The sequence below is a fragment of the Alexandromys fortis genome, unplaced genomic scaffold, assembly GCF_014885135.2.
Source record: "Alexandromys fortis isolate MF-2015 unplaced genomic scaffold, M_Fortis_MF-2015_v1.1 scaffold_308, whole genome shotgun sequence".
NCBI lineage: Eukaryota > Metazoa > Chordata > Mammalia > Rodentia > Cricetidae > Alexandromys > Alexandromys fortis.
The window spans coordinates 391,292-418,781 of record NW_026068180.1 but is presented as its reverse complement, the minus strand read 5'-3'; the positions used below and the strand labels follow the sequence as shown (position 1 = coordinate 418,781).

Here is a 27,490-nt window from a genome sequence, read left to right as displayed (position 1 = left end):
CCTCCTTCCTCCCCCCCCTCCTTCCCTCCCTCCCTCCCTCCCTCCCTCCCTCCCTCCCTCCCTCCCTCTGCTCTCTCTTTAAGGGCTTCTGTAGCCCAGGCTTGTCTGAGGCGCACCGTCTAGCTGAGGATAACCTTGAACTTCTAACCCTCTACGGCCACCTGTGGTGCTGGGCTTACAGTCTTGTACCACCACGCCCAGTTTAGCTGACATTGAAGAGTCAGCCCGTGACTGCGCAGACACCCCTCAAACTGTATTTTTGGTCAGCCTGCCTAGAAGTTTGTCGGTGTTGCTTATCTTTTCCAAGAACCAGCTTTTCGTTTGGCTAACCCGTGCCTCGTTCTTTTTTAGCCCCTGTTTCACTCATTTCTGCTCTATCTACAACTTTTGATTTTGACTTGTTCTTGTTTTCTAAGAAGTAAGGGTTGAATCATTAGTTTGAGATTACACCGATTTGTTTTATTTTTGAGACAGTGTCTCACTATGTAGCCTTGGCTGGCTTAGAGCTTACAGTGTAGACCAGGCTGGCCTCAGACTCAGAGAACCACACTCTGCCTCTTGAGTGCTGGGATTAGAGATGGAGGCCATCACACCCTGTCCTACTCTGGTCTTTTAGTGTAAAGCAATAATAGCTATAAAGTTCCCTCTTAGATCCGTCTTTGCTGTAGCCCAGACTGAGCCTCTCCTTTTAGTCTTTTAGTCTCTCTCTCTCTCTCTCTCTCTCTCTCTCTCTCTCTCTCTCTCTCTCTCTTTCTCTCTCTCTCTTTCTCTCTTTCCCCGCCCCCGCCCCTGCCGTGTCTCTTAACTGGTGAGTCAAGCCCTTTCCATTTGAGGTTATTATTGAGAAATGTTTACTACTTCCTGTTATTTTTTGTTGGTTGTTTTCCTGGCCTGGTGGATAGTTCGGTCTCTTCTTTTTCCCTATTCCTGATAAGAGTTTGCTGGCTTACTGCGAAGTTGGCCCCGGCTTTGCTTTCATGCCGCCCAGAAAGGTGTTATTCCTTCTGCTCTTGTGATTGAGGATATTTTTCCTCCTCTGTGGTAGTATGAGCGTCATTCTTGAAGTGTCTTCTGCAGTGCTGACTTGTTGGCTATGAACTGCCTTAGACTGTGCTTTTCTTGGAATGCCTTTGTTTATCAATCAAATTTATTTTGGAGGGATACCAAGTGGGTTTTATTTACTTATTTATTTAATGTATTTATTATATATACAGTGTTCTGCCTGCACATATGCCTGCGGGCCAGAAGAGGGCACCAGATCTCATTACAGATGGTTGTGAGCCACCATGTGGTTGCTGGGAATAGAACTCGGGACCTCTAGAAAAGCAGCCAGTGTTCTTAACCACTGAGCCATCTCTCCAGCCCCTCAATCAAATTTAAGTGATAGTTGCTGAATACAGAGTAATCTAGGTCATCAGTCATTTATATTCAACATTTAAAATATTCAGTCCTGTTCTTTCCTTGCTTTTAGGTTGAAGATGAGATTATGTTCTGGGCTCTGTAGGCAAGTTGACACTTTCCCGTTATATTGTTTCCTTCTGCTTTTTACATCTGGACTAGTCCATACCATGGAGCATTCTTCTAGCTGTGTCTGTCTGTCTGTTTTCTTTCTCTAGATCTGGGGACTTTACTGCTGTAAGTTTATTGACTATACAATAAAACAGTAAAAATAGTAAGGAAGGGTAGCAACGGGGAACACATGGAGAAAGAAAGAGTGTGGTGGCTCACTCTGTAATCTAGGCACTTATGAACTATGCTACATCATGAGTTCAAGTCCAGCATGTGCTAGAGAATGAAAAACAAACAAAAATAAAAAATAAATGAACAAGGATTTTTCCCAATAATGACAAAACAAGTATAAACAAAACTAGGTGAATATTTGAAAATATAAAAGCATTTCAAATTTTGGTGTTTTTTAATATGATAAAAATGAAAATTTTTATAAAAGTGTAGTGAAAAGAGTATCATTTAACATGGCTTTTAAATCAGTCCCTTCCTTGGCAAACTGACCTTTTAAGGTCAAGAACTGAGCTTTCTTTTGTCGTCCCAGCACTGACTTGGAGGGATGTTTGAGCTCATTGCCCGTGCTATTCTTTCAGCTAAGTGAGCATGTTTGTTAGTTTTGAGATGTACCTGTTGAGGCCTGCTCCCCAGCCCCTCTTACCGAGGGCTCCCTTTGGCTGGGCGAGCCCGGCTCTTTCCTTTGCTACAGCTAAGCGATCAGAGCTCTTTCTGAAGTGGACAGCACCAGAACAGACCGTATGTTCATATTTCTCCAGCATGGCTGCCCTGCACAGGACCCTCTGAGCAGGTAGCAGGCTAAACCATTCCTTCTCTGCGAAGTGCACAGCCACATCCTTGAAAGTCACGGATTCATGTAGCCTGGCAGATAAAGCGAGAGCTAGCTGCCAAGATTGGATCTTTGGCAAACGGAGGTCATCGTGTGCGCTGTGTGGTGGCCGTCACAAGCCAAACCTTCACCCCTCTTGTCATTCAATTTTTACTTTAGAAGTAAAGGCTCCGGTGCTGGGGAACGGGGGTGCACCTCAATGACAAAGGCTTTCAATGCAGCCCGGGTTGGATCTCTAGCATTTCAAGAAAATAAGAGAAGGGAAGCAGGAGAAGAAGAAGGGGGGCGGGGCGGGGAAGGAGAGAGAAAGGGGAGAGAGAGGGGAAAGCGTCTATGAGTTCTTGAGCCACAGTAACTATGTCTCATAGTTAGAGGGCCCTTAACAGTCTACACTGTGGCAGCACGTTTGTTCTTCATTCTGGAGGAAGGAAGCTGCACATACACCCTGCTGATTGTTCTGAGTCAACCTTCAGTGTGATGTCATCGTGTGCAGGAGGAATGTGAGACCCAGTGTCCTTGGTGTACACAATCCCCCAACCCCCACCACACAGGGAGAGGAGACCATGTGAAGGAGGGCTCCACCATCATCAGCCATAAAGACACGATCACATGACCAAAGACTAAACCTTGGAATGATAGGCCATTTTTATTTCTCCTCTGCATACAGCCTGCCTAAACATGAGGTAGAAGGCAGATCTTTAAGATGTCAGCCCATTACCAAATTACCAAAGAGACCGCCAAATTTCTGGATTTCTGAATAAAGCATAGATTAAAGATTCAATTCCTGGCGGGTCGTGGCGGTGGCCTATGCTTTTAATCTCAGCATTCAGGAGGTAGAGGTGAGTGGATCTCTGAATTCAAGGCCAGCCTGATCTACTGTGTGAGTTCCAGGACAGCCAAGGATACATAGAGAAACCCTGTCTTGAAAAGAAAAAGAGAAAGCTTCAATTGCTGGTTTTTGCCTGTGCCAGTCAGCACAGAGCAGCTACAATTTCAATAACGTGCATTACGAACCCATAGAAAGGATTCTTAGTCATAATATCAGCCATGAAAACTAAAAAGTACTCCAAAAACAACACATATTAATATTGCTGCAAGCTAGGATGGTCATGTTAGCCTTGGGTTTTGGATGGGACGGGTGGTTCAAGAGGACACTGTGACACATTCCTGGGGACTAAGAAGTTTGTTATTGCCACCACGAGCAGAGAACCGAATGGACAGTACTGTGGTGGGGGTTCCAAGGAGTGTTCAGGTCCCAGCACCAGAGAGAAAGAGAGAGACCTTGTGGCTTCGTTTTATCCTTTCTGTATGGTGGGAAGGTGCATAGTAAGAACCGCAGCCAGGCTTCCTGATTCGCGGCAGGGAAGGGGACGGGGAGCAGAATGTGTTACTCCTTTTGATGTAGACTCGCTTCCCTAAAGTCACTGTCAGCGGTATTGGCTGGAAAGTACCTCCTTAAATGCTATGACTTGAACTAGCCGAGATCCCAGGACACAGCTGAGGCCAAAGAACTGTTACAAGTTCAAGACTAAGATACAAAGTGTGTACCAGGCCAGCCAGGGCGACATAAAAACTCTGTCTCAAAAATCTCGTGTGTGTGTGTGTGTGTGTGTGTGTGTGTGTGTGTGTGTGTGTGTGTGAGAGAGAGAGAGAGAGAGAGAGAGAGAGAGAGAGAGAGAGAGAGAGAGAGAGAGAGAGAGATTTGGGAAAATGACATAAAAGCATTTTTAGGGGACTGGAGAAATGCTTAGCAGTTAAGAGTGCATATTACTTTTTATTATTTATTTTTAAAACATTATCTTTTCTCATTTTTTTTAATATTTATTTATTATGTATACAATATTCCCCTATGTATGCCTGCAGGCCAGAAGAGGACACCAGACCCCATTACAGATGGTTGTGAGCCACCATGTGGTTGCTGGGAATTGAACTCAGGACCTTTGGAAGAGCAGGCAATGCTCTTAACCTCTGAGCCATCTCTCCAGCCCCATCTTTTCTCATTTTTATGTACCAGTTCCGCTTCCCTCCACCTTCCCCAGGGCATGCTACTCTTACTAGGGACCGAATTTAAGTTCCCAGCACTAAAGCCAGGTGGCTCCCAAGTGCCTGTAATGGCAGTTGCGGTCCATGCAGCATCTCTGACCGCTAAGGGCCCCTGCACTCGTGTGTACATATCCCACCCAGTGACCACGCATACACACAATTAAAAATATTTAAATATTTCTAAAACATTTTTCATGGGAAAATAACTGAAAAGCAAACAAACGAACCCTACCACGGGGTTCCATCCTCAGCACTATGAAAATAAGGCGCATGTATAACCCTGGAACTGGGAGAGCAGCCAGGACCAGAGCATGTGCTTAGCATGCCCCAGAGTGAGGGGGGAAAAGAATGGCAGAATGCAGAGCCACCTTAAGCTCGAGGAGGCGGCTGAGACTGTGGTGTTTTCTCTGCACAGGTCCCGCCCTCTCCTACAGGCTGAAGGCCCCTCCCAGGCCTCACCCTTCCTCGTGGAGTTCAGGCTTGGTGGCAGGTGCCTTTGCCCTCTGCCCTGCTCACCTTTTCACTCAAGGGAGTCTCTCAGCCTTCTCCTCCATGTCTTATTGCCTTTCTGAGTGAGGATCCTGTTGATGAGACTGGGATCCACAGTGGAGGATCCACAGCTAACGGTTGGTCCATCATTTCATTGATAACAAAAAAATGGCACTGGCTCCATTTTCTCAGAGCTACAGCGAGGCAAAGGTGGATGGGTCCCAACCCCACTCCCTTAAGGCCCTGCCGTGCAGTCCTCTGAGCCCTTTATACTGCCCCGAAGTTGGTTGTGTGGAGTGGGCTGAGCTGCCCATCTTGCTGGAACACTTGAGTGTTTATGGCACAGCTCAGGCGTCTACCAAAATAAATGGATTGTAGAATAATACCCAGGCCAACAAGAGCTCTGTGTAGTGGTCAAATTCTACTGAATATTAAACTCCCACATGTAATTCACTTTCCCAAGGAATGGCTGTAGTCTGCCTCCATTTAAGTCTGACTCAGGAAGCAGAACACCCTCACATTCTCTAGAAAGATGGGAAGTTCTGCACAGGAGTGCATGCATGCGTGATTGCATGTGTGTGTGCGCGTGCGTGCGTACGTGTGTGTGTGTGTGTGTGTGTGCGTGCGTGCGTGCGTGTCTGTGGGTGTGTGTGTGTGTAGGGAATGAAGGCTGAAGCTAGATTTCAGCCCTCTCCCTTTTTTATACTGAGTCATGTGACTTGGAGCACAGTTCCTCCTCTGTGACATGGGGATAAAGTGTCAAACCCATAACTAAGCTAGGAATATAGCTCAGTTGCTAGAATTCTTGCCTCACATACCCCGGGTTCATCCCCATATAAACTGTAATGACTCACGCCTGTAATCCGAGCACTTAAGAGATGGAGACAGTTGGACGGGCGGTGGTGGCTCATGCCTTTAATTACAGCACTTGGGAGGCAGAGACAGGCAGTTTGTGAGTTTGAGGCCAGCCTGGTCTACAAAAGCTAGTTCCGGGACAGGAACCAAAAGCTATAGAGAAACCCTGTCTCAAAAAGGGGGGGGGGCGACAGTGGAATCAAGGGCTCAAAGTGTCTCGACAAAACAAGTTGACATATCCCAGAGATATTTGCACATCAATGTTTATTCACAATAGTTAAATTATGGAATCAACAAGGGTGTCCGACAACAGGAACAGATAAAGGAAATATAATGTATATACACAATCAAATTTCTTTCAGCAATAAAGAGGAGCAAATCATGTTATTTGCAGAAAAATGGATGCAACTAGATTAAGCCAATCCCAGAAAGACAAATATGTTTTCTCTCATTTGTGCGTCATGAATTTCATATAAACATATAAAATCACACATGTATGTATATATGTGATACATATGTATGTATCCAGAAGTAAAAGTGTCTAGGATGGCACAGCAGATCACAGAGTGAGGGGGTGGAGGTATGAAAGGGGTGTGTTCAGTGTATCATATACATAGAGATGACAAACAATAATGACAACAGCAGCTGAAGCCTGTGACTCGAACCCATTTTTTCTTCCAGGATGGCTTTGGGGATCTTTGCAAATTGTACGTTTTGCTTGAAAGTCAAACACTTACCTCGTCAAGAGAAGAAGAAGCTGCAGGCTGATATCAAGGAGAATGGAGGAAACTTTTCATTTTTATTAAATCCTCAGGTATTTCCAAATCTTACCGTTACTTTCTGGTTAATACGAACTTTCAGGGAACACGGCTCTGGTTAGAGTAAGCAGAGAAGACTGGTAGCAGGTGACACTGGGGTGTGGTCCCCTGGGGGATGGGCCAGAAGAAGCAGGGGGTGCTAGAGGACTGAGCCCAGCCTTCTGCGCTGGGAGTTCCTATCTTGGGAATCTGATAACCATTCGGGTTTAGGCACAGATGTAAATAGAATTTCAGACCAGCCATGCCTGTTTTTTAAAGAGGAGAGTCATAGTGTACCTGCTTGTGAAAGGCACGCTGTGTCACTGGCCAGGAGGGCAGCGCAGGGGCAGAAGCGCAATGTGAACTAGTCTTTCTGCAGTAGCTTACTTACCTCAGAAGAGCTGAAGGAAGCTGCTGCTTCTCACGAGATGAACTGTAGGCCTAAGAGTTTAGATACAGTCTCACAAGTGGAATGGAAGTCTGAAGGTAGTATGTCCCAGACCTGCTAGCCCTGTCTTTCCTCTCCCCTGTGTTGCTCGGTCTGACCCTGGTTACCTCTCCCTGGGTCCATCCGGGTATTAACCATAGAGAGCCTCATCTTCTCTAAGAGGCCAGTTCAGCTCCAGCAGGGCACCACAAAGAGCAGTCCCCACTTGCCTCAGTTCAGGAAGAGATCTGCATGCGTCCATCACATGGCTTCCTGGCTTCCCAGCCTCCGTTTTCATGGGTAGATAATAATCCACTGAATAGTAATAAGTAAACCTGATGGTGGTGGACACACCTTTAATCCCAGCACTCGGGGAGGCAGAGGCAGGCACGTCTCTGTCAGTTCGAGGCCAGCCTGGTCTACAGAGAGAGTTCCAGGGTAGCCAGGGCTACACAGAGAAACCCCATCTTGAAAAAGAAAAAAAAAAAAAGAAGCAATAAGTAAGCTGTCTTCTGGGTAGAGACAAGGGTCTCCGTTGTTTGGGAAACTCTCACATGCTGTGTGAGATCTTTTGAACTTTTGTTATTTATTTTTGCCAATGTATGTAAGTGTTTGAAACATGCACAGCAGCAGTGATAAAGGAGACACAGAGCCAGGTAAGGTGGCTCCCATCTGTAATCCCATCACTTGGAAGGCTGAGGTGTGAATGAAGATCAAGTTCCACACCAGGCTGGGCTGCAGGAGACTGTCTTAAAAGGAAAAATGCAGTCAGATGTAACAATAAATAAACATCTGTATATACCTAATGATGAGGAATGAACTTGAAGATAAACTTTTTATAAGTGGAAAAGCAAGCTCAGATAGTATAAAAGTGTGCTACCCTCTGTGCGGTTATACCCATTGTCTGTAAAGAAGAGCTCTAGAAAGATCTCTGAGGAGCAGCAGTGGGGGAGGGTGGTGGATCCCTGTTATTACTTTATAAATATCTACAATATGCGTGTACTCTTTATTCACACTGTAGCAGAAAAAAACGGGAGGCGAGGGTGATGGTTCAGTGGGTAAAGTGAGGATCTGAGTTTGGACCCCAGAAGCTATGCAAATGAAGAAACATGGTCTGTAATCCCTGAGCTCCTACAGTGAAACAGGAAGTAGAAACAGAAGTATGTATGTGTGGATACACACACATATGTATATTATCTGTGGCAAATGACAAAGAGATCCTGTCTCAAACAAGGTACATGAAGACTGGCATCCAGTGTTGTCCTCTGACCTTGACGTGCACGGTGTGGCTTATACACGCACCCACAGCACACAGATGAACAAACACATCACACACAGACACACACGTGCAGTCCCAGTTTTTAAAAAACCAAATAGAAGTAACAAAATAAATACCTTTTGATACCTCCGTTTTCTTTTTCTTTCTTTTTCTTTTGTTTTCGTGTGTGTGTGTGTGTGTGTGTGTGTGTGTGTGTGTGTTTTCCTCTTGAGACAGGGTTTCTCTGTGTAACCACTTTAGCTGTCCTGGAACTTGCTTTATAGACCAGGCTGGCCTTGAGTCCGCAGAGATCCTCCTGCCTCTGCCTCAAGAGAGCATAGAAGAAGTACTAAAGATATATGCATGAGTGCACTCCCAGCATGGAGCACTTGGAAGCTACCTGTGATGTAGCCCATCCATACCCACAGTGTGGTCACTATTGGCTTAGGTCAGAGGATGGAGCTCAGTGTGGGTGCTCTCCTAGCAGCATATCGTGGCTCTAGGTTTGGTCTAAAACTGTGGTTGGGGCGGTGGGGGTGGGGAGTGACAACGTGTTCATTTTTAAAGTTTTTCTAAAATCTGAAAAAAAATCACTATGAACTTAAACACTTTTAAATAAAATAAGACCTTTAGGGGTTAAAGTTACAGATAACAAATACTGTTGGTCAATATTGTTTTTGCTGCTGTATAATGAACGTACTGTTTTCCTTTAGTGCACACATGTGATCTTAGACAATGCTGAAATCCTGAGTCGGTATCAGCTGAGCTCCATCCAGAAGAATGATGTCCAGATTGCAAGCCCAGATTTCATATGGGACTCTGTCAAGCAGAGGAGACTCCTGGACGTGAAGAACTATGATCCCAAGTCACTGGCTGTCGTGTCCCCTCCAGGTGACGAGAGCTGTGTTGGTGAGTGTGTCCTACCAAGCCCTTAACGTGTGATCAATGCTGTGGTAGACATTTGGACATGTCACAGGTGTTGTGAGGAAAAAAATTATCCAGGAATACTACAAAATAATTCATTTCACCTCAGACCCAGGAAACAAAATCCTGAAGGATGAAAGGCCAGCTTAGCTACAGATAGAGATTTTTCAGTGTGACGTCTACTGAGGTTAGACTTAAAATGACTAGTAAACCCTGACTGCCTCAGAATATGTGATGTGTAATTTTTTTAAAAAACTATTATATTTTAATGTATTTATTAAATAAATGCCCCATGGTGCACATGTGCCGTCCACCTCCTTTCAGATAGGGCCTCCCACTGGTGTGGAGCTCACCAATTGGTCTAAGATGGTCTGTGAGGGAGCCCCAGCGTCCTCCTGTTTCCTGCTGCCCAGCACTGGGGTTTCTAGATTGCCCTGCCATCCTCGGCCTTTTGCTTGGCTGCTGGAGCTGAAAATCAGCGCCTCACACATGCAAACCGCTTTACTATTGGTGCAATCCCCAGGCCCCGTGTGTAAATTTAACTGGGGGTAGAATAATCCTTGGTGTTGAGAAAGTGATTGCTAGCCAGGTGGTGGTGGCATGCCTTTATCCCAGTACTCAGGGAGGCAGAGGCAGATGGATCTCAGTGAGTTCGAGGCCAGCCTGGTCTACATAGTGAGTTCCAGGACTGGCTCCATAGCTACTGAGAAACCCTGTCTCGAAAAACCAAGAAAGAAGAAAGTGATGGCTGGGTTGGTAAGATGGTACAGGAGGATCACTGGGGCCTAGGAGTTCGTGGCCAGCTTGGGAAACATGGTGAAACCCTCAACCAAAACATCCAAAAAAAACCCAACAAAACGAAAACTTAACTGAGGCTGAGGGTATGCGTTAGAGTGTTTACCTGGCTTGTGTAAGGCCCTGAGTTTGAGTCCCCAGAACACTGAATGGGGAGGGGAATTATACAGCAAATAATCACATTTAAGAATCATAACAAGGTCGGGTGGTGGTAGCACGTGGCTTTAATCTCAGCACTTGGGAGGCAGAGGCAGGTGAATCTCTGTGAGTTCAAGGCCAGCCTGGTCTACAGAGTGAGTTCCAGTGACAGCTAAGGCTACACAAAGAAACCCTGACTAGGAAAAAGAAAACAAACAACCAAAAAAAAATAATCATAGCAATTCTAGCAGTTTGGTTCACAGTTAATTGTAAATCTTTGAACAGCTAACAAGTTTTCCTTTTAATTCCAGAGGTGGGAATAGAAGATGTGTCTTTGGACAACACACCAGAGAATGAAAACACTGACGTCACCCAGTAAGCCAAATACTTTGAAAACTTCAGTCGTGGTATTGAAAGTACAAATGGTGCTGAGGGTGGTGATGTGTGCCTGTAATCCCAGCACTTGGGGGCTGAGGCAGGGCTGAGCTACCTATGGAGACCCTGCCTCACAAAACAAAGCCAACAAGCAAAGGACAGGTGATACTCTGGACTCCTTTATATTATAAAGGACTTGTAGCTCAGAAAACCATTGCTTGGAGTCGGAGCCACGACCAAACACGCTGACCAGAGAAGGTGGCCCTGTCTTTTGTGTCTGCTTCTGTAGCCTGTCCTCACCTCCTGTGCACTAGGGTCTGGCCATGGTGCTGGGAGTCCGGAAGAGGAGGACGGAGATTTCCCTGGTCAGCCCTCACAGAACGCGCAGGTTAAATAATTATCACACTCCACCTTCAATGTAAAACCAGAAAATGATAACTAATCAATTTGTTATGCAGAAGATGACTCAAGCTCCTTTTTCACAATTATTTAACCATTTCTAGACTACTTGAGGAGGCGTCGAAAATTTACTCCATACATCATAAGGAATGGGGGATCTGTTGGGAGATTCTGTGTGGTCCAAAACTCCCTTTTAGTCTTAAATGGTTAATTATATAATTTTCAGGGTTTCTGCGGAAAATGTCGAAATTCCTCATTTTCTTCAAGACTTTGAAGTTGTGAAGTATAATGTCTTGGAAAAAGTAAGAGTCTTATTTTTACTTAGAGAAAAGAAACTGATTAATTTCTGAAAGCGTTTCCTCTTTGGTGATTTCCTCATTGTCGTAAGAAGCTGTTCATATTCTGAACATCACATGTCCTGTAACTCGAGTTGGCTGTTGTGCTCAGAAATTGTTTAAATTTTTGCCTATTGTAGTACTCCATGCCTATAATCCCAACACTTAGGAGGTTGAGCCAAAGGTGAGTTCAAAGACAACCGCAGCTATACAATGAAACCCAAATAAACCCTCTCAAATAAAACCCAAAAACTAAATAAATTTTAAAGAAGAAAAAGAGATTCTTTTAGTGTTCTTAGTGAAAGTCATTCATGCTCATACTTTATTTGTTTTTGAGACAGGATCTCGTGTATCCCAGGTTAGCCTTGAACTTGCTACATAGTGGAAAATGGCTTTTAACTGATCCTTCTGCCTCCACCTCCCAAATGCTTGGGTTATAATTATGCACCATCCAGTTTTGCAGTGCTTGCAGTCAAACCCAGGGCTTCAGGCTTGCTAATCAAACACTCAACTAACTGAGCCACAATCCAGCCAAATATTTAACAATCTAAAACATCAATATGGCATTAGAAATAAATCTCTACTTTGTCATTAACTGTTTCTAATATTTGGAAAAGATAGACTTGACACCAAACATTTATGCCATGTTGAACTGTTCTTTTTGGATTAAAGGAAAACAGAAAACTTTATTGACAGAGTCACACAAATTAAAATCAACACTTGCCTTTGAAGTGATGACCCACTTATATTTTGGATGTTTGAATAATAAATTTAAAAGGGTATTTCCCTCTATAATAAAATATGTGAAAGTGGCATTATAAATACACAGAGAAAAATTATACAAAAATATTGGTAGTGATTATATTACTCTGTTAGGGTTTGGGGTGATTTTTACTCTCTTGATACTTCCGTGTTTTCTAAGATACATTGATCCAGCATATTAGGCAGCCTTTTCTGATGTGGAGGGTGGCTAGTCTCCATAGCTCTGCTTCTAAAAGGTACCCTGTCTTGCAGGTGGGAGCGGACAGAGGCCTGGAGACTGTGGTAGTAGAGCTGCAGTCTTCCCAGGACCCCGGGGACTGCCCCTTTGTGATATCAGCGCACTTCCTCCTGGCTGACCGCGTGCAGGTGATGCCTTGAGTTATGTTCCTGTGTCTTTACTCCTCCTGTTGCTAGTTTGCTTAAAGGAATCAAGCCGCCTATCTACCTGCTAAGTGTTTTCATATCTGGGGGCATAGTCAGCTGGGCTGCTGAAATGAATAGTATGGCTACTGGGTGGCTCAAGCAACAGAAGCTGTTTCCTCACTGTGCTGGACGCTGAAAGTCCAAGATCAAAAGGTAGCAGAGATCCTCTGCCAGTATCTTTCCCTCCTCCTCACCCATCTTCCCTCCTCCTCCTGCATCTTCCCCTCCTCCTCACCCGCCTTTTCTTCCTCCTCCTCCTCCTCGTCCTCCATCTTTCCCTCCTCCTGCACTCTTTTCTTCCTCCTCACCCATCTTTTCCTACTCCTCCTCATCTTTTTCGCCTTTGTTCCTTTTCTTTCCCACCCTACCCCACCCCCATATCTTAAAGAGACAGACATTCTCACTCTGTATTCCAGGCTTCCTTCAAACTTGGCACTCCTCATTAGCCCCCATAGTGTTACCATTACGGGCATGAACCACACACCTGCCTCTCAACAGAGTCTTCCCTGGGACTCACTGTGACAGTCCGGACTCTGTTGTGCATGTGAGGTGAGACTACCTGGCGCGGGTGAGAAGGAAGCACGAAACACGCAACAAACCCGCTTAGGAATTTATTAGAGGAGACGTGTACAGGCCTGGGGAAGTCGGTGTGCAGAAAGAGAGGGCTGAAGATAGCATGTCCAGCTTTTAAATGCTGCCTAGCGCAAGCAACAAGGGGATGACATAGCCACGTCATACGGAGCTCACCCAGGTGACGGAGCTCAGGCACGCACGCAAGGGCTTATGTAGCTGCGTCATATGTAGGTGACGCGACCATGCTGCACATGGGTCATGCCGGGCCTTTAAGGTCCCTGGGGTATTTTGCTTGAGGTCTTTGTCTGCACATGCGTGGCCCTGGAACCTGGAAGTGCCAGCCTTGCTGGTTGGCTAACATCATAACATGAGGTACTCGAGACTCAGGTCACAGAATGCTGGACATCACAAGGAAGGCTTCACAGAAGCCTAGTTCAGTGTCGAGTCAGGAGCCCAGCTGTTCTAAAACAATTCTGAAATAAAAATAGATCCAGAGCCCGGCGGCAGTGGCGCACGCCTTTAATCCCAGCACTCGGAGGCAGAGGCAGGCAGATCTCTGTGAGTTCGAGGCCAGCCTGGTCTACAAGAGCTAGTTCCAGGACAGGAACCAAAGCTACGGAGAAACCCTGTCTCGAAAATCCAAAAAAAGAAAAAAAAATAGATCCAGAGCGAACGCCCAAAAATTAAAGTGTGCACCAAGCATCGCCCACCAGGGAGTCTTCTCACGTAGATAATCGGCCTTGCAGATCTATTGTGGCCAGAAACACAGCGGCATGCAGGACACAGAGTCCATTCTTCAGTGAGAGAGGTCCTCACACAGGTCCACAGAGGCTCTGGAAGCTTCTCATCTGGCCCCTAGCCCAGATGTTACCCAGGTGGAGAGGAAAGACACACACCTCAGATGGGACCATTCGGGAAGCCCTGACCCTCAGGTGCTCATATCTCAGAGCATGGGTTCCAGGTGACCCTGGAGATGTATCGCGTCCTATGAATTGCTACTCGCAAGAAAGCCCAAAGCAGTGAAGTCCTAACCTTGATGCGAGTTTACTGGAGGTGTTGCTACAGGTTACAGCTGTTTTGGGAGGGGTGGAAGGTTGGAGACAGATCTCACTCTTGCCTCAACCTCTCAAATGTTGGGATTGTGAGCCTACTGCACCAGCCTCCTAGCTGACTTATCAGGTTTCCCTGCGGACAGAGTTAGAGCCTTAATCCAGGGTCAGATGTGTCCAGGTAGGAGATGTTTAACTTTCTATGTGGTTACTTGTTATTTGGATAAAAAGTAATTTTTTAAAAAAATCCATGATGGGCTGTGTTATATCTTTAAGGAAGAAGAGAGTAACTCTGTGTAGGTCATACTGTTTAGCTGGGGGCTTCACCCTAACTCCTGGCCTACGCTCCCTCCCCAGGGAGGGTCAAAAAAGCCTGCCAAATGGTGACACCCCCCCCAAAGGTCAAGACCACTCCCATAGGCTATTTAAACTGCCCCCCAGAGAATGAACACATGGCCTCCTCGTTTTTGTTTTTGTTTTGTTTTGTTTTGTTTTTTTTGTGGTCTTCCATATCAAGGGGCCACCCAAGAGTGATGATGGTGGTAGCCATTAAACCTGGGTATCTTTTAATTTGGTCTGATCTGATCTGATTGGGATTACTGCATTGTCAGCAGAGAGGTTTGTCATCTAAGAAAAAATACTTAGCACTTTGGCTACCCTCCATCCTTAGCAGGCTCAGATCCCAGCACTCCAGCAGAGGCTCCTGGTGTCTGTGTGGGGGAACCCTGGCCACCTGCCAGGGGAAAGCCTCACCTAAGCAGTAGTGAGAGGTGTTCAGGAAGAGGCTTCTGCTTGCCCTGTCACATGAAGCCATCTTAGCAGAAATCTCCATTGTTAGGACGCTCTCCACCACTTAACAAATTACCTGAAATAACTAACTTTAAGAAGGTTGGTGCTAGAGAGATGACTCAGAGGCCCAGTGCTTGCTTTGGCTCCCAGCACCCATTTTTAACAATTAAAAGAAAACAAAAGCTTTAGGGCTGTTGCTCAGTGGTAGGAATCCTGCCTAGCAGGTATGAGGCCCCTGTGGTTCTCTTTGGCCCTGGTCCAGTTAAGATCCAAACTCTAGCATCTGTCTTTTAAATGGAGTGACTTGGGAATATACATCATTTCTACACAGTTCAGATGCCCCGATGCGAACAGTCCATGAGTGTGACATCGCCCTGTAGCCGTACACCTCAGAGTCAGGATTAGTCAACATCTAGGGGACACCAGGACTCCATCTTCCTCCCTCGTCTGGGGTCAGTGTCAGCTGAGTCGCTCCGTGTCACGGGATGGGTTTCCGGGAAGAGCAGAAAGTGCTGCCTGTGAGTGGTCTTGAGGGACCTGTGCCTTTCCCTTCATCTGCCTGAGCACAGAACCTTTCTGCGCTCTTCCTCCTGGGAGCTCACTTTGTCCTGACTGATGCCGTCCCCAGCTGTACCATCCTTTCCAGGGATTTCTTCTCTTCTTCCCCACCCTTGATTGACTTTCTGCACTTCCAAAAAGGAGAGGAGTACCAGTCTTCCGAGTTCATTGTACGAGGAGCCCACCAGCGCTGAAGCCTGCTTGAACGAATGCTTCCCCGCCAGGAGTCTTTTCTGTGCTGCCCACTCGGGCTTTTCCTCCTGCACCTCCAGCTTTAAGGCTACCCTGGTGAAAACGGAACAGTTTAAGTGTTTCTTTTCTGTTGCTATAATCAAAACACCAGGACCAGTGCAACTTAGAGATGGGAGGGTTTATGTGGACTTTCTCTTCCAAGGGAATAAGACTCTTAACCATATCAGGGCAGGAAAGTGTGCCAGCCTGCCCTGCCACCCCCATGATGTTCTCCCAACCACCCATCCCCCACTGCAAGGTCATACCTCCAAGCCTTCTCAAAAATCACCTGCCAACTAGAGACCTAGCACTAAGGTCAGCCTGTGGGAGACATTTCCATTCACACCACATGGTAATTCTTTTTTGTTGTTTTTTTGTTTTGTTGTTTTTTGTTTGATTTTTCAAGACAGGATTTCTCTGTGTAGCTTTGGAGCCTATTCTGAAACTAGCCCTTGTTTGTAGACCAGGCTGGCCTGCAACTCACAGAAATCCGCCTGCTTCTGCCTCCCAAGTGCTGGGACTAAAGGCGTGCACCACCACTGCCCAGCAACATGGCAATTGTTTAAGAAAAGCAGTGTTGAACCCCTTTATGGCAGGGTGTAGGTATTCACTGAGGATGAGCGTGTTCATAAGTACCTGTGTCTTTCTGTGTACTGCATTTCCCAGACGAGAAGAGAGAGCACCGGAAAGCAGACCTCTGAAGGCGCCAGTGAATATTATGAACGCTACATTGAAGACCTGAAGAGACAAGGATTTCTGCTCCGAGAGCTCTTCACAGCGGAAGCAACACAATTAGCATCTGAAAAGCTGCAAGCAGTAAGCCAGGATTGTGCTGTTTTGGTTGAGTGGGGAGGGGGTGTGTGTGGTTGTTGTTTGGTTTGGTTTGTTATTTTAGATACTCTCTCAGTCTTTAGTCCAGAAGGGTATCAAACTCAAACCCCCTGCCTCAGCCTTCTTGGTGCTGAGATTTTAGTCGGGTACCACCACACCCAGAGATGTAGCTCTGTCTGGCTTAGAGCTTATTATGTAGATCAGGCTGGCTTTAAACTCACAGATTTATCTGCCTCTGCATCCAGCAATTTGAGTATGTATTTGTAGTTATTTTATGTGTATGATGTTTTGCCTGTGTGCCTGTCTGTATACTACATGTACTGTTAGTGTTAGCATCCAGGCACACCTTAGCCTTGCCCCTTTAAGAGACAAACCCTGCCTACTCCCACTTCTCTGAGGAGGCAGCTCACTGTCTCTCTGTCTCTCTCTTTCTATCTCTCCCTCCCTCTCCTCTCTTCCTCCAATAAACTCTCCATGTGAGTCCTGCCTGATGGCATATTTGTCTTTCACGCACCATGGGACCTCCTAAATGTCCCACCTTGCTCTGTATTCATAACACAGAGGACAGAAGAAGGCATCAAGTCCCTTGGAGCTGGAGTCACAGATGGTTATGAGGTGACCTGTAGGCGCTGACTATCAAACTCAGGCCCTCTGGAAGGGGAGCCATTGCGCTTAACCACTGACTCATCTCTCTACTTTTGACTTCATTTATTTTTTGTTTGCTTTTGTTTTTGAGACAGGGTTTCCCTGTGTAACCCTGGCTGTTCTGGAACTCACTCTGTACACCAGGCTGACCTTGAACTCAGAGATCCACCTGCCTCTGCCTCCTTAGTGCTGTGTTAAAGGTGTGGCATCTCACACTTATAATCCAAGTCAGGTGTGGGGTCTCACACTTATAATCCAAGGCTGAATTGAGAAGATCCAAAGTTCATTTATCCAGAACTGCATAGTGGGTTTGAAGCCAGCTGTGGTTTCCTGAAGGCCTGTCTCAAAGAAGGAAATAATGTCTTAAGTAAAAAAACAAAACAGGAACAAATCTGGCAGAGGAGAAGGGGAGCTTACGAAAAACCATAAACTTAAAAGAAGAGATGAACACTGGCTAGGATGTGGGAGAAGCCACAAGATGTGTTGTGTATCTCAGCAACAAGCTCAGTCTTTGAAAGAATTCACTGCAGTCGGGGCTATGACTCCAGGCTCCTTAACTCTTACTGCATGTGTGTGGTTTAGTGCCACAGATAGGCCTACATCTTACAGAGTAGCGGAAAAGGCAAGAGGAAGAATAAAATGGGAGAGAAGTGGTAGGAGTGGGGGCCTCCAGCAGGAGTATATGCAGTGAGCAATGAGGAACAGGAACCCCAGTGGGGAAAGGAAGCCTGAGTTGCCAGTTACCCAGCATCCTCGTATGCTCTCTGTTGCTATCACAAGATACACGAGGCTAAAAACCTTACGAAGAAGTTTATTTGAGCCAGGCGGTGGTGGCGCACCCCTTTAATCCCAGCACTCAAAGAGGCAGAGGCAGGTGGATCTCTGTGAGTTCGAGGCCAACCTGGTTCCAGCCTAGTTCCAGGACAGACTCCAAAGCCACAAAGAAACCCTGTCTCGAAAAACAAAACCAACAATAACAACAACAAAAAAGTTTATTTGACTCACAATCTAGTGGCTTGAAGGTATAAGCCCCTTGACTCTGGCATCCTGTTGAAGACCACTTGTCTACATAATGACATGGAGAACGTCCATCAAGAAAAGTGTCCATGCACACTGAGGCTCCGCCCTGTGTTCTGAGTACCCTCCACCAGTCTCTTCTTTCAGGGTCGACCACTGTGGGGTGTAGTGGGGATTACTACCCAACCGTTCCACAGTGGGGACCAGGCTGCCAGCATATGAACCCTGAGGGACAAATCAAGCCATTCCCTGCTGCAGTGTCTGGCTATGGGAGTGGGTGCCTCTCTTGGGCTCTGTTATTTTTTCTAATGCTTCCTTTCTGGATATATGCTGTTGTTTTGTTTGTGAGGCTGGACATGGAACCCAAGACAGGTGCTCAACTACTGACCCATATCCAGCCCCTGTGTCTGTTTTACAAAAAATGCTCATGAGGACTTTTATTGGTGGTGATTCTTTGTGGTTTTGTTGTTTCAGTTGCTTTTGGAGGAGGTCATAAGTTCAGGCGCTTTGAGCCAGGAGGTGAGCGCTTTGGTGGAGATGATCTGGGCAGAAGCTCTGGGGCACCTGGAGCACACACTTCTCAAGCCGGTGAACAGCATAAGCCTGAATGACGTAAGTCAAGCATGCCATTGAATCAACACAACGAAGCTACTTCCTGGTGGACTGGTGTAAACATTAATGCTAACAGTCACGTACTGGTTGCTTTCCTCTGAAGTCCACCCCTCACTGTCCTTTCCTCATTCACTGAAGAAAGGGAGCATTAAGAGAATCAGATGTCCCTGTCACATTGGTTCTCAGTGGTGGCCAATACAGGCCTAAGTGTTGGTGCCAAGGGTGTTGTTGCCAAGGGACAGAGTGGTAGTGCCCACTTTTAGATACCCAGATCCTGACCTACTCGAAACAACTCCTTCAGCCTCTCACCTTCTCACCGTCTTAGGGAAGGCAGGCTTGCTTCTAGCACACCAGCATATGGTGTTCTCTTTTCTATTACGTGTAATGGTGGCGGAAAGAACAAGTGATTGACAGAAGATATTCCCAGTGATGCAATGTTCATAATGCACTCTCATAATTAGGAACATGTCTCTGGTTTGATGCTGACATCGCTCTATGTTTCTCTATGAAAAGCAAGTCTTAGCCGGGCGGTGGTGGCGCATGCCTTTAATCCCAGCACTTGGGAGGCAGAGGCAGGCAGATCTCTGTGAGTTCAAGGCCAGCCTGGTCTACAAGAGCTAGTTCCAGGACAGGCTCCAAAGCTACAGAGAAACCCTGTCTTGAAAAACCAAAAAGAAAAAAAGAAAAGCAACAATTGCATTTGTCTTCCTGTCTGTTCATGTCCACATGTGTATAGTAGATGCTACTGCGTCTTTCCTCAATGGGGTAGCCACTCATAAGTTGCCATGATCCAGAGAATAACCCTGCACTTAGACAAATGCGAGCAACCATCAGTAAACTCAGTGGGTCATTTTTAGAAAGATGTTTGTGTAGCGGGGCACGTGTTGAAAAGAAGAAGGATCCAGAAGGAGCAGGAGAGGGATGAAAGAAGGAGTGGGTCTGATCAAAGTGCACGCACGTGTAAGACTACCAAAGAGTAAATTAAAAATTGTTTTTAAAAAGATGCGAAGATCTCTGTGAGTTCGAGACCAGCCTGGTCTACAAGAGCTAGTTCCAGGACAGGCTCCAATAGCACAGAGAAACCCTGTCTCGAAAAACAAAAAAAAAAAATAAATAAAAATAAAAAAAATAAAATAAAAAGACGTGAAGAGCCCCTACAAGTGTCCCCACAGTTGAGCCGAGACCAGCTTTGCAAGCATCCTCCTTCCTGGCCTCACTCACAACTGAGCTGGACCTTAAGATCAGCGTTTGCTCTGGTGGCTGTGTGAGTCAGTTTTCAGTCACTATAAGGACACACCAGAGACAGTCCATTTCTACAGAGAAGATTTCTTATGGACCATAGTTGTAGATCTCAGGCTTTGGTAGATTGGGCCTGTTGTTTGGGCTTCGGAGGAGGCAGTGCATCCTATCAGGAGTGTATCGTGATGCAAAACCCACTCACTTCAAGGCCAAGAAGCAAAAGGAAAGAGAGGCTCTTCCTCCTAAAGGTCCCACCTCTTGCCTGAAGCACCTCCCTAGGGACTAAGCTTCAAAATCCGGACTTTAGGAACACAGTTAAGACCCAAACTAACAGGACTGAAACTGTGAAAGATTTAATAAAAGATATTCTATTTTTTTAAAGGCCCAAACTGTAGCATAGTCAGTGGTCTACAGAAAACTCGTAGTTCCAATGTCCCTAGCAGCTATTTCAGATACTTTTATGCACACCTCTTCTATGATTATCAGGATTTAAACTTTAATAAGCATATTTGCTTTTCTGTTGGCAGGTGAGTAAAGCAGAGGGGGTTCTCCTTCTCATAAAAACAGCGCTGAAGAATGGAGAACCAGCAGAGCAACTGCAGAAGACGATGGCCGATTTCTACCGACTGATTCCTCACAAACACCCAGCATCTGAAGAAGTTAACCTGAGGTTGTTAGCGCAGAAAGAGGACCTTTGTCAGGTACGGCCCTGGAATAAAGAACTCGGTTTAAAATGTCTTGCACCATCATGACTTTAAATTATGGTGAATTGGGACTGAAAAGATGGCCCAGTGGTTCAGGGCACTGACCACTCTTGCAGAGCACCTGAACTCAGTTCCCGGCACTCATGTGGTGGCCCACAGCCATCTGTAACTACAGTTCTAGGGGACCCAGTGTCATCTTCTGGTATCTGTGGGCACCAGGCATGCATATGGTATGCATACATGCATGTGGGCAAAATACTCATACAGATAAAAATAAATAAGTTTTTTAAAAATGAAATAAAACTGGGCATGATGGTACATGCCTTTAATCCCAGCACCTGGAAAGCAGAGGCTGGCAGGCCTCTGTGAATTTGAGGCCACCCTGGTCTATATAGTGAGTTCAAGGTTATCCAGGGCTATGTAGAAAGGCTCTGTCTCAAAAAACAAATGAAAATATAATAATAGTAATAATAATAATAAAATCTATGTGGAGAATAATGCCAGGCATGAATCCCAGCACTCAAGGGAGGCAGAAGGAGAAGGAGCTCAAGGGCAGTCTCAAGTACATAGCAAGTCTGAGACCAGCCTGTCTCAGGGGAGGGAGCGTGGTGATTAGGCGCTCTTGTTGCTCTTGCCAAAGACCTAGTTTCAGTTCCTACCACCCACGTGGTGGCTCACGGCCATCCACAATTCCATTTCCAGGGGATCCCATGTCCTCTTCTGACTTCTACCAGTACCAGGCATATGTATAGACACATCCATACAGGCAGGCAAAACATTTATACATACAAAATAAAAGATAAATTAATCTTGTAAAGATGATGTGTGTGCCAGACAAGGTGACCCACACCTTTAATCCCAGCACTCAGGAGGCAGAGGCAGGTGGACATCTTTGAGTTCCAGACCAACCCGGTCTAGACAGTGAGTTCTAGGACAGCCAGAAAAAGAAACAAAGCAAAACAAACAAAAAAGTCACATTTGTGATGATTGTGTGTGCTCCCGACGTCAGTTTGTTGGGATTGTGTGTGCTCCCGATGTCAGTTTGTTGGGATTGTGTGTGCTCTCGACGTCAGTTTGTGGTGATTGTGTGTGCTCTCGACGTCAGTTTGTGGTGATTGTGTGTGCTCTCGACGTCAGTTTGTTGGGATTTGGAATCCACTTCTCGACATTTCTGTGAGGACGTTTCTAGAGCTGTTTGACTGAGAAGAGACGATTCACCCTAAATGTGGGCAGCAGCGTCCCATGGACTGGGGTCCAAGACTGAGTGCAAAGGAGGAAGTGAGCTGACAGCAGCGTTTCATGTCTCGCTGCTTCCTGACTGCAGACAACATGACCAGCAGTCCCACGATCCCACCACCAACTTTTCTCCACCATGGTGGGCTATCCTCCCTAAACCAAGAACCTAATCAATCCTTCCTTCCTTAAGTTGCCTTTGTTGGGTATTTTGGCACACCAGTGGGAAAAGTAGCTAATTTAAAGCACAATACTAATGTATACTTCCACTGTGGTATCAGTGAGGCAATTCTTTCTCTGTCTGTCTGTCTGTCTGTCTGTCTTGGAGATGGGAGTTTCTCTTATGCATCCCAGACTAGCCTTCAACTCCTGGGCTCAAGTAATCCTGCCTCAGTCTCCCAAGTAGCCAGGAAAACTGGTATTGTACCAAGCCTTCTGATTTTTAGAAACTTTGTTTTTACTTTTGAGAACAGTCTTGCACTGCAAGTTGGACTGGCCTGGAATTTACCATCTAACCTGGGCTAGCCTTGCACTCATAGCGGTCTTCCTGCCTTTCCCCAAGTGCTAAGGTTACAGATGTGAGCTGCCACGCCCAGATTTATTCGGTTTAGTATACTACCAACACCAACTATTAATCAAAAACCTTGTAGAAAAAACTAATTTTTCTCTTTTCAGAAAATATGAAGGTAATACACACATTCCCTTGGATGTGTGGTAGCTAACTTCTCTGTATCCTTTCTACCCGCAGCTGGTGAGAGACATGGTGAATGTTTGTGAAACTCATCTATCCAAACCCAACCCACCGTCTCTTGCCAAGTACCGAGCCTTGAGATGCAAAATCGAACATGTTGAACAGAATACTGAGGAATTTTCCAGGGTTAGAAGAGAAGTGTTGCAGAGTAATCACGGGTAAGCACAAAGCAGGTCCCTTGGGCTCTGTAACAATGCTGCTCTTTGAGGTCCTGTTAAAAAGCCAATCGAGGTGATTAGAGAAAGTAATCCTCTACTTTCAAACAAGACACCTGGAGTTAGATGGCAGAGAAACGCTTTCTTCTGTTATTACGGTATTATCTCGAGGGGCTGCCAAGATGGCATAGTGGGTCAGAGCACTTGCTGCTAAACCCTAAGACCTGAGTTTGATCCCTAGGACTCACGTGGTGGAAAAAGAGAACCAGTCCCACAGGTTGTCCTATGACCTTCATAGCAGTTCCGTGACACCCATGGGCATGGACGTGCACACACACACACACACACACACACACACACGACAAATACAAATAAAATTTAAAAAAGAAAAATCAGTCTTATCCAGGGGTGTATCCTGTACTAACAGGTTCTCCTCATTCTCCCACTCTGCTTTCTCGGTGACTCAAATTTTATTGCTATTATTATGGTGATTGTGTGCATATATGATGTGTGCGTGTGAATGTAGGTGCACACCTATCACAGCACCCATGAAGGGGTCAGAGGACAACTTTGCAGGGTTGTCCCTCTTCCCTGTGGACGCTGGTTTACTCCACAAGCACTTTCCCCACTGGGCCATCTTGCCAGCCTGTGACCTAATCTTGTTGAAGGCTAGATTTAAACTTCCAGAGGACAAAGGTGGCACAGCTTCTTAGTGTGCATAAGGCCTTGGGCTCCGTCCCCAGAGTCACACCACCACATACACAGTGTTTCCGTTTCTAGTTAAGAACATAGCGTAACATAGGTGTGCATTCTTCTGACATGTCCATCTATGGCATGAAGACACATAATTGAAAAACTTGGGGAAAGTTTTATTATTACTACATTTTATTTGAGTGGTATGGGGGTGTACTGTGGCATATGTGTGGGGGTCATAGCACAACTCTGGGAGTCAAGTGTCTCTTTCTGCCCTCTGGGTCTCGGAGATGGAACTCAGATTGTCAGACATGGTGCCTGCCAACGCTGGGCTGGTTATTTTTTAATAGTCAGCTTTATACAGCCGTCACCTGCGGGTGTGTCTGTAGGAAGCTGTCTTGATCGTTAACTGAGCTAGGGAGACTGGTCAGCACCACTCCATAGTTTGGAGAAGCTAGCTGGGGAAAGAGCAAGCAAGCAGGGATCTGCGCTTTTACTCTCTTTCCTTGCTCTTGGTTATGGATGTGGTATGAGTAGCTGCTCTGAGTTCTGCCTGTACCCTTCATCAGTAATAGACTATTGTCTGGAACTGTAAACCAAATGAATCCCTGAGTTGCTTTCGGTCAGTGTACTTTAAAACAGAGCAGAGCTGAAACCAGGTTACAGGTCACTGAATACGAGCTGATTCGACTTCTCAGCCTGTGATTAATAATTCCTCTACATTACATTTTCCTTGGCTAAAACAGTCTGGTTTTAGTTTGAGACAGGGTCTCATTCTTTCCTTGAACTTACTTAAAGGGATCCCCCTGCTTCAACCTAAGACTAATATATTTTGTGAAAGTTTAAAAACTGTGTAAGACTACAAAGAAATCACCAGGCAGTTGTGGCGCACTCCTTTAATCCCAGAACTCGGGAGGCAGAGACAGGTGGATCTCTGTGAGCTCAAAGCCACCCTGGTCTACAGAGCAAGTTCCAGGACAGCTAGGGTTGTTACACAGAGAAACCCTGTCTCAAAAAACCAAAAGAAAAAAAGATCAGCCTCAACCTCACTGTCACTGCCCACAGGTAACATAACTACTGTAGTATCTGGAAATGGAGCGTCTCTCATTGTGAATTATTCTGTCTTTGATTCACCTTGGATATGCTGGTAAATCAGCACTCTGGATTAAATACCCTGATTGTTGACAGTGGATGGGTTCAGGCATGATCTTACTATGTAGCCCAGGCTAACCTGAAATTCACTATGTAGACCATGCTGGCCTTGAGGTTGTTCCATCCTCCTGCCTGTTTCCCAACTGCTAGGATAAGGGTGTGCACCACCATGCACAGCTTTGAGTGACATTTGTTCATTTCTGTAGTATAAATACTCCACCCATGGCTGCTGTCAAGGTACAGTAGAATGCTTCTGACCAAGGCTTCATGGCTTCCTCAGCCCACAGCCCACTGTACCCCAGCAGTGCCTCTCTGTCTCAGCCAGTCATTCACGGCCACTGTGAATGTTTTCATCACATCCTGCCCATTCTTCCATCTAAGCACTATTATTTATTAGCCTCTCTCCATTTACTCTGCAGTCATCTTTGGTTAGGATGACATCACCCCACCAGGACCTGCCACATCCTCCCTGATGTGTTTGCCTCTCCGCCCCCACCCACGTGAGTTCCCCTAACAATGTTAGGTCATAGCATGTGCACCGCATCGTACCATTTTCCAGTAAGTGTCTCCTAAAAAGAGTAGCCTTCCTACCATGGTTTTTTTTCTGAACCTAGTTGTTTCCTTAGTAACATAAATAATTTAGTAACTTCTTAATTTTTGTCTCTCCCATTAGAATGTAAACTCAAGGGGCTGGAGAGATGGCTCAGTGGTTAAGAGCATTGCCTGCTCTTCCAGAGGTCCCGAGTTCAATTCCCAGCAACCACATGGTGGCTCACAACCATCTGTAATGAGGTCTGGTGCCCTCTTCTGGCCTGCAAGCATACACACAGACAGAATATTGTATACATAATAAATAAATATTAAAAAAAAAAAAAGAATGTAAACTCAATGAAGCCAGAAACCCTGTGGTGTTATTTCTAATTCCTGGGGAATTCAGCATGGGTTCTGATTGTGAGTGCACAAAGGAATACATTTCCTACCCATAGCCAGAGGGATCCTGCTGTAGCTCGACACAGCCCACGGATGGAGCATCTAGAGGACAGATTGTAGTGATGAGGAGTGGCAGGCTGCATTCCGCCTCCCAGCTCCCGGCCACCAGCTAGCTTTACCCAAAATAATTACACAGAAACTGTATTCTTTTAAACACTGCTTGGCCCATTAGTTTATCCTCTTATTGGCTAACTCTCATATCTTGCTTAACCCATATTTAATAATCTGTGTAACACCACGAGGTGGTGGCTTACTGGGAAGGATCTTAACCTGCATCCATCTTGGAGAGGAGAGCTATATCGTCTGTCTCATTGCCTTCTTCCCAGCATTCTGTTCTGTCTACTCCACCTACCTAATTTTCTGTCCTATCAAAGGGCCAAGGCAGTTTCTTTATTAACCAATGAAAGTAACACATAGACAGATGACCCTCCTCCATCAACAGATTACATTATATGTGTATGCTGCTTACTTTCTGTGATCTTGACATAAAGTACAGTTATCTGGGGAAAGGGAACCTCAACTGAGGAGTTGCCTCCATCAGATTGACCTGTGAACAAGTCTCCTGGGTATTTTTCTTGATTAGTGATTAATATGGATGGCCCAACCCACTGTGGACAGTGGCAGCCCTGAACATGTGCTCCTGAGTTGTGTAAGAAAGCAGTTCAGGGCTGGAGAGATGGCTCAGAGGTTAAGAGCACTGGCTGCTCTTCCGGACGTCCCAAGTTCAATTCCCAGCAGCCACATGGTGGTTCACAACCATCTGTAATGAGATCTGGTGCCCTCTTCTGGCCTGCAGATATACATGCAGGCAGAATAGTGTATACATAATAAATAAATAAATAAATTTAAAAAAGAAAGCAGTTCCAGAGGAGCCAGCCAGTAAGCAGCGTCTCTCTGTGGTCTCTGCTTCAGTTCCTGCCCCCAGGTTTCCTGCTTGATGGACTGTAACCAATAATCCAAACAAAAACAAAAACTCTTTTCTCTTGCCTTTGGTCATGGTGTTTATCATAACAGCAGAAAGCAAAGTGTGTGTGTGTGTGTGTGTGTGTGTGTGTGTGTATGAACAGATTAAGTGGATTCTTTCATATGTATGTGAATGAAATAATACATTCTCTGTAGTTGACAAAAATTTGGAATCATATTTTGCATAAACTATTGTGGTATTTATTATTACATTTATTTAGAGTGTGTGTGTGTGTACGCATGCACTTGCCACAGCATGCACATGAAGATCAGAGGACAGTTTGTCGGGGCCGGTTCTCCCCTTCCACCATATGGGCTCTGGAGACCATCAGCTTACTGGCAAGTGCCTTTAACTGCTGAACCACGGACATCTGGAGTTTTCACTCATTAATGATTTTTATTTTTTTTTCTAACTGTGAACTCAAGGTTTTCTTCTAATTCTTCCAGTCAGAGTCCAGGAGATGTCTTGCAGATATTTAGAGTTGGCAGAGTGAACGAAGCCACAGAGTTTTTGAGCAAACTGGGCAATGTGAGGTCCTTATTCCATGGATCTCCCGTGCGGAACATTCTTGGAATCTTGTCCCGGTAAGATGCAGTATCTTTAACTTTTATTTATTTATTTATTTATTTATTTATTTATTTATTTATTTATTTATTGAAATGTTCCCTTTTCTTGTCTACTTTTATCTAAGTTGTGTGTCTTTGATCCTAAACAATACCAAAGTAAATAAACAAATCACATGAACTTTTCCGTTAAAAGCAGCAAATCTATTCATAGAGAAAATTATACATCACTTAAATTTTGTATTTGTAATTATGTGTTACATATCTGTTTTTTTGTTGTTTTTTTTTAAGTGTTCCACGTAGGTATGAGTTGCTCCTTTAGAATTTGGGCATGGTGATGCCTATAATCCCAGTACTCAGCAGGCTGAGGC

At 45.5% G+C, this 27,490-nt stretch overlaps 1 protein-coding gene across 1 annotated transcript in view; it reads left to right on the top strand.

Moving 5' to 3' along the window:
* Positions 1–27,490, top strand: part of Parp4 (poly(ADP-ribose) polymerase family member 4) — a 97,791-nt gene that overhangs the window by 3,860 nt on the left and 66,441 nt on the right. Inside the window, exons 2-11 of the mRNA XM_050129099.1 lie at positions 6,419–6,551; positions 8,933–9,128; positions 10,388–10,451; positions 11,077–11,152; positions 12,200–12,313; positions 16,237–16,386; positions 18,538–18,675; positions 20,442–20,615; positions 22,600–22,760; positions 27,003–27,140. Coding sequence (XP_049985056.1) covers positions 6,420–6,551; positions 8,933–9,128; positions 10,388–10,451; positions 11,077–11,152; positions 12,200–12,313; positions 16,237–16,386; positions 18,538–18,675; positions 20,442–20,615; positions 22,600–22,760; positions 27,003–27,140 — 1,343 coding nt within the window. The 5' untranslated portion in view covers position 6,419. The remainder of the gene's footprint in view (positions 1–6,418; positions 6,552–8,932; positions 9,129–10,387; positions 10,452–11,076; positions 11,153–12,199; positions 12,314–16,236; positions 16,387–18,537; positions 18,676–20,441; positions 20,616–22,599; positions 22,761–27,002; positions 27,141–27,490) is intronic.